This window comes from Petaurus breviceps, unplaced genomic scaffold, assembly GCF_028583685.1.
Source record: "Petaurus breviceps papuanus isolate PSGF00001 unplaced genomic scaffold, PetGlider_PUasm1.0 90895, whole genome shotgun sequence".
Taxonomy (NCBI): domain Eukaryota; kingdom Metazoa; phylum Chordata; class Mammalia; order Diprotodontia; family Petauridae; genus Petaurus; species Petaurus breviceps.
Window position 1 is genome coordinate 32,120,825 of NW_027187372.1, and position 11,137 is coordinate 32,131,961.

At 47.8% G+C, this 11,137-nt stretch overlaps 1 protein-coding gene across 2 annotated transcripts in view; it reads right to left on the bottom strand.

The window, feature by feature from the left end:
* The window catches only part of SLC41A1 (solute carrier family 41 member 1), a 40,239-nt gene extending 29,785 nt beyond the window's left edge, over nucleotides 1-10,454 (bottom strand). Inside the window, exons 1-2 of one of the 2 annotated variants that reach the window (XM_069074695.1) lie at nucleotides 10,098-10,452; nucleotides 7,582-8,657 (exon numbers count right to left, since the gene is read on the bottom strand). In XM_069074695.1, the coding sequence (XP_068930796.1) occupies nucleotides 7,582-7,956 (375 nt within the window). In that variant the 5' untranslated portion in view covers nucleotides 7,957-8,657; nucleotides 10,098-10,452. Of the gene's footprint in view, nucleotides 1-7,581; nucleotides 8,658-10,097 lie in introns of both variants that reach the window. The other variant, XM_069074696.1, reaches the window with a different exon arrangement.
* Between the last annotated feature and the right edge of the window lie 683 nt (nucleotides 10,455-11,137).

Genomic DNA, 11,137 nt, shown 5'->3' on the forward strand with positions numbered 1-11,137 from the left:
GACAGACAGACAGACAGACAGAGAGAGAGAGACAGAGAGAGAGAAAGCTCTATTGGGTGGTCAATTATTCAGAATTAATAGTGAAATCTTAAAAAACAACCCTACTTCAAAAAAACCCCCAATAAAACATTAACACACACACACACACACACACACACACACACACACACACACACCAAAGACACTATATGCCTCCCACTGATAAACAAATGAGGCTAGGGTGAAGAGGGACTCAAATCAGAGATGTCAGCTGGGAAGGCAGAGCAACAGTCAAGAAATAAGGTAATTGGAGCCTGTATTAAGGTCATGGATGAAGGTAGGGACTAGGCTTTCTCTAAATTTTTTATTTTCTCCAAAACCTGGCACTCTGCTCTCTATCAGCACCTGTTAAATGTTGACTGAAAGTTCATACAAGAGACACCAGCAAAGAGGAAGAAATAGGAGCTGTAGATTACCTCCCCTCCCCTAGTTAGTATATTTTTATTAAAAGTATACTTTTTTTTTTTTTGCCTTTTGGAGGGCAATAGGGGTTAAGTAACATGTCCAAGGTTGCACAGCTAATGGTTTTTTGTGTGCTAAGTGTCAGAGGCCGAAACTGAACTCCCTTCCTCCTGACTCCAGGGCAGGGCCGCCCCTAAAAGTATACTTTTAATTTATTTGTGTACCAGTTGTTTTAGGGAGGGTAGAGACTTTCATTGTCTTTGGGAATCCACACACAGGGGTATCCTAGGTGCTTGATAAAATCCTAGTTGAAAAGAATCAGACTCATTCATATGTAAAATAGGGTTAATAGTACCGATAGCACCTACCTTCACACTGAGGCCATAAGGCTCAAATGAGCTAAAGCTCTTTGAGATAAATGAGATCAAGACTTCTTTTTAAGCCTCAAACATATATGAATGTCAGCTACACCCCTATCACATCCCCTGGGGTTGCCAGGACCAAAGAATTCATCATCAAGTGACCAGTCCACTGGTATTGAACTCCTCCAGACTTAGCCAGGCTGGACCATCCTCTAGGCCTTTCCAGCATGACAGAACCTGCCAGAACTTGTAGCCTTCTGGCACAGAGCCTTTGAGAGCCAACAGTGGTTAATGCCATACTATGTAAAGTATTGGGGTGGGACTTTATAGAGGCCCACAATGGGCAGGCATGGATCAACTGTGCTCTGTATCTTTAGAGACTGTGCCCACACAGGTGCTTCCCTTCTTCCTACAAACATGCCCATATTTCCCCCATCCTCAGAAAACTCTCTCTTTTTCCCTCCATCCCTGTTAACTATCATTTATATCTCTCTTCCCTTTTATGGCTAAACTTGTAGGCCATCTACAACATTTCTCCACTTCCTTCCTTCTAATTTTCTTCTTAATTCTCTGCAGTCTAGCTTTCAACCTCATTATCCAAATGAAACTGCTCTCTTGAAAGTCAATAATGATCTCCTAATTGCCAAATCTAATGGTTTTTTCTCAATCACCATCTTTCTTGACCTTTCTACAGTGTTTGACAGTCAATCACCCTCTTCTCTTTGGTTTTCACGACAATGCTCTCTCCTGGTTCTCTTCCTATCTGTCTGATCACTACTCAGTGTCCTTTCCTGGATCTTCATCCAGGTCATACCCACTAGCCATGGCTATTTCTCAAGGATTTATCCTGGAGAAGACCCTCCTTTTTTCCCTCTATATTTTTCATTTGCTGATCTCCCATGGATTCAATTATAATCTCTATGCTGATGATTTCCAAATCTACTCATCTATTTTTGACTTATATCCTATCCTCCAGCGTCAGATCTCCAAACTGCCTATTGTATACCTGGAACTAGATGTTCCATAGATATCAGAAACTCAATTGGACTCATTATCCAATGAGATAATATCTGTAAAGTGCTTAGCATGGAGCATGGCATAGGTTAATAAATGCTGGGTCACTTTCCCTTCCTCTTTTCTCCCTGCCCCCCCAACCCCCGCCCCCATCCCAACCATCCCTTTTTCCTAACTTTCCTGTTCCTGGGGAGTGTATCATATCCTTCCCAGTCAGTCACTCAGACTAGCAACCTAGGTGTCATCCTCAACTACTCATTTTTTCACTCCTCATATCTTATCTGTTGATTCCACCTTTGTGATATTTTAATATTCCCTCCTTCTCATCTCTAACACTGCCACTGCCCAGGTTCAGGTCTTCATCAACTCACACTTGCACTACTGCAAATCAAGTCTGCTGGTTATTTTCCCTGCCTCAATAAGACTCCCACTAATGTCCAACCTCCACTCAGCTGTTAAACTGAACTTCCTAAATTAAATTGCAGGGCTGACCATGTCACCTTCCTATTCAGGTATTCTGGGTCAATAACTCTGGTTTCCTTGCTGTCCTTTGAACAAGACATTCCACTTCCTCACTCAAACATTTTCACTGGCTGTCCCCATGCCTGGAATTCTCTCCCTCCTCTTCTCCACCTCCGGGCTTCCTTCCAGTCCCAGCTAGAGTCCCACTTTCTATAAAAAGCTTTTCCCCAATCTCCCTTAATGCTAGTTAGTCCCTTCTCTCTGTTGATTATCTCTAATTTATTCTGTAATAATATTAATAAAAATGGTTGGCATTTAGATAACACTTTTAGGCTTGCAAAGCATTTTACAAATATTTTCTAATTTTATCCTAATAATAACCCTGGGAAGTAGGTGCTATTATTATCCCCATCTTACTGAGGACGACACAAGTCCAGAGAAATCAGTGCCTTGTTCAGTCACATTGCTATTAAGTATCTGAGGAAGGATCTGAATTTGGGTCTTTCTGATTTAAGGCCCAATGCTCTAACAACCAAACCACCTAATTGTCTTTAATGTGTGTGTGTATATATATATATATATATATATATGTTTACATATTTATATATCTACATATAGATATACAGGAAACAACATACAAACAACTATGTACAAATTTTTATATAGACAGATGAAATCATGCAACAACTATATAACAATATGCAAGCAACTATGTAAAACTAAGATACGATGTATCTTAAGATATATGCTGATATATCTTATTTAAGGTATAAAATAAATATCTTGTCATATATATCATATATTGAATTTGTGAGTTATAAGATAAATATATATCATATCTAATTCATAAGATTACATATGGTTTATAAACAATATACGCTTATATATTATTTGTTATATATATGTGTGTGTGTGTTTATATATCATATTTGTATCTGTTTTCTTTGTTAGACTATGAGCACTTTGAGAAGAGGGCTGGTTATTGTTTTTCTTTGTATCCCCAGTGTTTAGAACAGTACTTGGTACAAAGTGGGTGCTTAATAAATGCTTGCTGGCTGACTGAATGATAGATATTGATGAGATCATCGCTCCATCTGAACAGCCGCAGCAACAACAGTGTTGGCAGGGTCATTTCCAGGGGAACTGAATTCTGGAGCCAGGGAGTGTTGCCAGGATCCAAGGTTTCTTCTGATGAGCCATGTAGACTACCTCCCCTCCTTCCTGTCCACCCCCAGGGATCTAGCCAGCCTTGGCTACGGGGTTGCCTCCGCTCTTAAGCACCATGGAGGCTTCAGATCTGAGTGGGGAAGGGTATAGAGCTCCCTTGTTCTTTCCCTCCCTTTCTGACAGCAAGCCTGCAGGCCTTATCCTTATCTCACTCCAGCTGCTGGGCTATAGAGCAGCTGACTGAAGAGGGTAGCAGATAAGAGGGGATTACAAGTGCACCCTTGGCTGGAGTACAGCAGCCTATTCAGCTCCAAAGGTAAAGCTGTAGAAGGCATGATATCTTATAGGCAAACCCACCTTTCCCCATCTTCAGCCACCTCCACCCAATGCTCAGGGCTGCTCTGGGCTTCTGCTTGGTTGTGCAAAGCCCCCCAGGGGTGCTATTACTAACCTGTCTAGCTCCCCCAGGCCTGGGCCAGAAAGAAATTCTTCCATTCTTCAATTTCTCAGATTCAGGATAAAGAGGAAGGCTAGTTCCATTTCAGGAGGAAGGGAGGAAAAAGAGGAGAGGCCCAGATCAAGAATAAGAAGATGATTGTTTTTTTTACTCTGCCCTAGTCAGACTCCATCTGAAATACCATCTTTAATTTGGGAGGGGGCGGCACAGTTTAAAAAGGTTATCAATAACAAGCTGGAGAGAAATCAGAGAAAGGTAAGGTTAGTGAAGGGTCTTAAGTAATGTCATAAAAGAAATGGCTGAAGGCATTGGGAATGTTTTTAGTCTGGAGAAGAGAAGAAGGGAGACACGAGAGGATTTTTTTTTTTATAAGTACTGAAAGGCTGTCCTATGGGAAAATACATTAGATTTGTCTGTCTGGTCTCAGGGAACAAAATCAATGGCAATGGGTATTAGCTACAATGAGGCAAATTTGGGTTTGATATGTCATGTAACAAAGAAAGCTGTCCAAAAGGTAATCCCCTGCCTCTGGAGAAAGAGCATTCCTCCTTCCAAGTGAAGGCTGGCTGGCTGACCACTTGCCTGGTATATTATCATGTGGATTTATTTTGGGGGGTATGGGTTATACTAGATGGCCACTGAGGTCCCTTCCATCTTTCTCATTCTGGGATTCTGAAATCCATAGAAATCTGACAACAATCCCCACTGCCCCAGATGGAAGTCACAGCATCCCTTGTCCTCCATGTGTCCCTGCCTTCCCATGGTATCACTGCATTCTTGTGCCCACTACTCTGAGCCCAGCTGCTGCTGTCTGGTTGGGTCAACTCAGCTCCCCATATTGGGGCAGGGAAAAGGAGGGGGCCAGGGACAGGGAAGCCTTCCTGAGACAGCTTTAGGAGAGCTCTCTTTGTTACGAAGTTTTTCCTTAACCATGGTCATCCACAGAAAATACATGACTGCCAGCAGAGGCATCAAAGTAGAGAAAAGTATATTTATACAGTCATTTCATTCATTCTCTAGCAGGGGCTGACACCACCCCTCTCCCTAACTCTTCACAGTTCAGTTATCTCATTCTCATGGGCTTTGAAAGCACACGATAAAGGTTAAGACCAAAGGCCCTTTCTAGTTTTAGACATCTCTGAGTTTGGGGGGGTAGGGGGGTACTGCAAAAGGGGCAGGGAAAGCTGAATGAGACTCCTTTCAGTATCCCAGACTGCAACATTTAGGTGTCCCTATTCTTCCTGTAAACTCAAAGAGCCTATGGCACCTCTTGCTTCTGTCATTCCAGTTTCATGGGTTCCATGCTTTGGACCTATGGTGTCAAATTCAAATAGCTATGGGGGCCATTAAAGCATACATAAGGATCCCAGCCAGTCACATACAGACTTAGAAAATCACATATTCGTATTATCTATGTCTTACTGTATTTTTATTTATTTTATTAACTATTTCCCAATGACATTTTACTGTTTTGGGTCATACAGAGGAGTATTGTGAGCTGCATGTTTGCTACCTCTCTAAGGAGAAGACATGTTGGGAGATTTTGATGCCATTCACCCTGGAGTCTATGACTGAGCAGCTCTCAAATTAGGCCTGAGAATGGGATGGCCAGCCTAGTAAAATCCTAGGGACGTGGCACACAGGAAACATCAACAGGAAGAAAACACCCAAACCTCAGCACTCCTACAGAATTCCCTTCTTAAACAAGGTTGTGGGCCTAGTGACAGATCCCAAAGTACAACAGGATAAAATATAATCGGGGAGAAAGTATGAGGACCAGTGATGACCAGCCTTTCAGGAATGGCTGAGAATGAACAAACCAGCCCCATTGTTTTCTTCTCTGTCCTTGTATCTCTAGGGTCTTAAACAGTGCCTGGCACAACATAGGGCAGGGAGTAAATACTGTAGGTGAGAACCCATAGCTCAGTTCTCCTACCTTCCAGTTGGCTTTCCCTTTCTGGTAACAAATCCCAGGATGGTGGGGGTGGGGAGAACACATGACTCCCTTGTAAACACCCAGCCATGAAGTAGCAGCTGCAGAGTTCCTCACGAAGGGCACGAGTCAAGGTGGTCAGGGGGTGGGCATGCTGGCTGGATTTAGCCAGAACTATCTGGAACTGTCAGCTCCATGGTCCCACTGGGGGATGAGCCAAAGGAGATGCCACTGGGCATGGCTTGAGAGGCCAGTAATATCCCTGGGGGAAGCAAGAGCCAGCTTTCTATTTCCTATGTCTTCTGTGGGGCTGGTGGGGGCAAAGGGGATGCCCTCTGCCTGCTGTAGAGCTATATTCCTTCCAACAAGTTCAGTCGTCCCAGAACTCCTTACTCTCTTGGGGATGGTAAGGGATGTTTCATGGTCAAAATCACATAGACTGAGCGCTCCCCAAAGGTGGGAATCATGCCTACCACATTAGGCTGGTACCCAGCTCCTCCAGAGTAGGGACCACATCTCTCCTTCCATCAAGCCCAAGAGGTTTCAGGGGAGGGCTGATATCTCCACTATGAGACTCTAAGCTTCCAGGGACATGGCCCAGATTTCTTCCTTTGTCCCTCCTTATAGTACAGGGGCTCAGCATACAGCAGGAACTTGATATGTGCTGTTGATTAACTCAAATCTCGGCTCCTTCAAGGAGCTCAGAATATACCCTACCCTTTGGGAACACCCCGTAGTACAGTCTCCCTGACACGTCCTGTGCCACATTACCGTGACACACACACAAAACTCTGAGCTTGCTCAAGCTTCCTAGCCAATGGAATGCACAATAGACTTAGTCAGAGGATATGGCTTTGAGTCACTGCTCTTTCCTTACCATCAAAGGGACCCTGGACAAAATCACTTCACCTCTCTGGGCCTCAGTGTCTTCTTCTATAAAAGGAGGAAGTTGTACTAGATAACTCCTAAAGATCCAAAGACACATCTGTGACTGTTATTCTCCCATTTCCCACCCCAATTCCTAACACATCAGCCTAATGAAAAGCCACTGGCCCAAGGCAGGTAGATGCCTATAGATTTCTTGTTCCTACCCAGATCTGGTCATCTTTTGTCTTCATTTTGTTTTAACATAATTAATGCTGATACTTTTCCTGTCACTGTGTGTATTCCAGCCTATATGTGCATAATTTTAAGGAGATTGTGCCAAGATGGCAGACAGGTGAGAAAGCACTTCATGACCCTTCCTAGGCACTGCAAACAAAGTCTCCTCCCCCACTTTGTCAGTCAGCCAAATCCCTGCCCAGCAAGGAGGGCTTAAGACTAAGCTCTCTGCTAGGACCCCCTGAAGGCCCAGACGAATGGATAAGAGGGTTGGTAGAATAGGCCAAACAACCAGTCGAGTTGGGGCCTGTATAGGGATCCCCTGAGGGTAGCAACAGCCCCTCTCCCTCTTTCCACACCAGGGCACTAGACCATAGCCTATGCATGCTAGGCAATTACCCTCACCCTGGATCCACACAGTTTACCTCTCTTCCCAGAGGCTTCTGAAGAAAATGATCTGGAAGCCAGTAATGGGACTGAGAGTGAAGGATCTTGTCCAAAGGGGAAATGATCTTTCTGGGAAGGAAGACCTGCTTCTGGGTGTGAATGCCCCTGCCATGGAGACTGGAAGGAAAACTAGAACGGCCAGCTTTTTCCCTAAGGGCACAAGGTAACCAGTCCCTGGTGTTCCCCATTACTCCTACCTGTACAATGTCCAGCACCATGCCTGCAGCAACAGTTCCAAAGCCAGCCAGGAGAAAAGGGAAAAGCACCTGGAGCCCAATGGAGAAGGAGGTCTCCTTGAGGGGAGAGGCCGGCTCAGGGCCACGGTCGGTGCTGACATCGTCACTCTCATTGCTCTGACTCCCATTCTCTAGGAGGGCGTCCTCCTCTCGAACTCCTTTGGCATTGGCCCGTGACTCAATCACAACTACCTCCACTCCTGCCCCATCTGGACCCAGGAACTCTGAGGTGCTAGCTAGAGGCTCCCGTCCAGGGATATCTGCTGGGGAGGGCAGCTCAGGAGGGCCAGTCCCATTCAGCTGGTGGAGGTCTTTTGGTTCTGGCTTGGAGGACATGACAAGGGAGAATGGGAATTTCTCTCTCTCTCTCTCTTCCTCTCTCCCTTTTAACTCTGGAGAGACCTCGGTCTCAGGGAGAGCCCAGGCTCATTGGCCGTCTCCCACAGCTTTTTGCTCCCACCAGATGCTGTGAAGATTGTTCCACCAACAGGCAGCCCCATCAAGCACTGAGGCCACAATCGGGAAGGAAAACAAGAAACACACCCCACTGGACTCAGCAGCCAACCACTAGGGGTGTGAATGCCTTATTCCCAAACTGGAAGAGCGGTCCAGTCCCCTCCTTGTGCGGGGGTGGGGGACAACCACTGTTCCTTATCTTCTTTGGTTCTCAGCAGGTGCACTCACCCCACATCACTTGCTTCCCTAGAACCAGGCAGGCATCAGCACTAGGAGAGCCTAACCAAATTTGAGGCAGTCCTGCAAGGGGATCCCAGTGGTTACTCTCTTAGGAAAGCAGCTTCGGTTCGAGTCTTTCAAAACACAGGCTCAGCCTGGGACCTGACTCCTCCAAACTCTTCTTGCTGATGGTACCTTCAGATTTCTGACGCTGTTGAAGTTATACTGGTCCTGGGGCAGAATCACAGTTTCTCCGAGCCTCTGCTCTCTGCTCTGGCTGTCCCCTTACTTTCCTAGGAAGACTGTGTACCTCTCCAAATCTCTGATTATTATTTAAAGTCACAGGAACCTATGCTGAACACCTTAAGGGGGAAGGAGAAGGGAAAAAAAAATTAAAACATTCAAGGGGAACTTTCTCTCCAAAGTAGGTTTAGTTGCTATGTTATTTCCCTCCCTCTGATTACTTACTCTGTATTTCATCTGAACAAAATTTGGGGATTTACCTTTCTCATCTCCCCAAATAGTAACCAATCCACAAGTAGGGTCTGCTAGGGACCTGGTTCCGGCCTGTAGAACTATGCTCAGCCTTTGGCTGGACAGACAGTTCAGAACCCTCTGAATTGCTTTCTTAGCAACCAGAGGTGGGCAGGAACAAATTCAAACAGTCCCCCTGATTGTTTCCTGGCAATTCAAGGCACTAGAAGTTTTCACTCTCAAAATGGATGTGTTTCACAGACCCTATACTATGGCCACTCCACGAGTGGAATAGGGGTAGCAGCTTCTACCACCCACATGGCAGTATAAGATAATTAGACTTCCACGAGACATTTGAGACAAAAGAACAGGAAGACTCCAATAATGGAGGGCATGGTGTTCTCCTCAGGAGTTTCCAGAAGTGACTCTGAGGCCCCTCTAAGACCCTGGCCACATAAAAAGCAAAGGTTAGAGAAGGCCATGGGAGAAAAGGGCAAGGCTGTCAGTCAGAAAGCCAAGAGAGAGGCTGTGAGGACAGGTTCAACTCTGCCCACTCTTGTCCTTGAGAATCAACAGAGTTGCAAAGAAAAGTACAGTCAACTCTCCATTAACCAGGTGGTGAAGGTAGGCTGGTGGGATTCTCTTTAGAGTGGATTCTCCAAGCTTTCCCCCAGTCCTCCCCTCCTTGGTTTTGGAATATGTAGAGAGAAGAAGCTTCAGTGGGTCCATGCAGATTACTGGAAAGTGATCAAGCACAGACAAATATACAAACACCCCAAAATGCAGCACCTCTTTGTAACTCTGGGGGTTTTTGTCTAATATGTCTTGAGAGAGCTCCAGGCAAAAAGTCCTACCCGACATAGCTCCAGAAGAGCGCCAATGCAAAGAGGAGTGAGTGTGTGTGTTTGGGGGGAGGGTGGGGATGCAGTGCTAATCGTCCCTAACAACCCCAAACATAATCAACTCCTCAACCCTAGTTTGTTGGGAGATGGAGCAAACCCAAGTAACTGGGATAACATTACTGACAAAACCTCCCTTTAACTCCTCTATCTAGCCCTGCAACCCCGGAATACCGGAGGGGGTCCCAGGGCAGGAGAGAAAAGGGCTGAAATGTGTGTGTGGGGGATCAGTACCACAATTCAGGGCCCAGACCTACTGGGGGGGGGGGCAGGGAGAGGTAACAGTAAACTCCCTCCCTCCCCACCACCCCTCAAACTCTCCTGCAAGCTGATTACATTAGTGCAACTCGCCCCCATCCCCCCAATCCCCCGGACTTAACAGTAGTTATGTGCCCCCCACCCTTGGACCCGGAAAAAGATGATGGGCACCTGGGGCTGGCGGTCTTGGGGGGATGCAGGGTACCCCCTCTTCTCATCACTCCTTCTCCTTCGTAGTCGTCGTCCTCCGCGGGGCCCCGCGCCCCCCACCCGCCCGCCACGGCGAGTGTCCAGCTACGGCGCCGGGCTCGCTACATCTCGCCCCCGCGTTACACGGAGGCCGCCGCTCCGCTTCCACGAGGGGGAGGTGGAGCAGGCAGGATATACCTCCCCGAGCCGGGCGTGGAGGGGTGGGGGACCCAGGCTGGAGGGCCGGGAAAGGGGGGGCTGAGCTCACTGGCCCCCAATAGCAGCTCCACCCGCAGCCCCGGCCCAGACTGGTTGGCTGCTAGCGGCAAACGTGATCTAGGGCGGCCCGGCCTCCCCACCCCACCAAAAATAGAACGCAGATGGACAGCTGCGACAGCCAACCCGGGGCCGGGGAGGGGGCGGGGTGAAGCGCAGCCCCTCCCCTCCCTGTGCTTTTGTGCTTTCGGAGACGCGGCTGGGGAGGGATGGAGGCTACGGAGAGGCGGAGAGGGGAAACCGGAGCTTCGTGGCGGGTGCGTGCTGGGCTCCCCGCGCCCCGTCTTCCCTGTTCGCACCCCGAGGCCTCTCCGCATCAGCGCCCTGGCCGCGGCCCTCCCGTGCTGCCGGCCCTGCTCTGCCGGGATCTCTCCAGATCAGTCCCCTTTCGCTAAGGTCTTCACGGTCTGCTTCTTAGAGCGGACCGAGAGCGGTCCGTGCAAAGCTAGCCTCTCGAGCCCAGCCCGAGGAAAGGGCGCGGGGGTGCTGCCCGTCCACCCCCAGGAGCCAGGGAAGATACCTGGTCGCGGGGCTGTCTTCATCTTCCGTCCCTGCTACGCTCCCACCTTTGCTGGAAGCCGGGCTTCTCTCTGGGCGAGTGGCTCCAAGCTGGCATGCATCAGCCTTAATAAAGCCTCAGGCTGGAAGGGCATGGGAACGGGCAGGAGAGATGGAGTGGAAGACCAGGTCAAACCCGTGGCTCCGGTCCCAGACTCAGCACCTGAGCGGGGAAGGGGGGCGGGGCG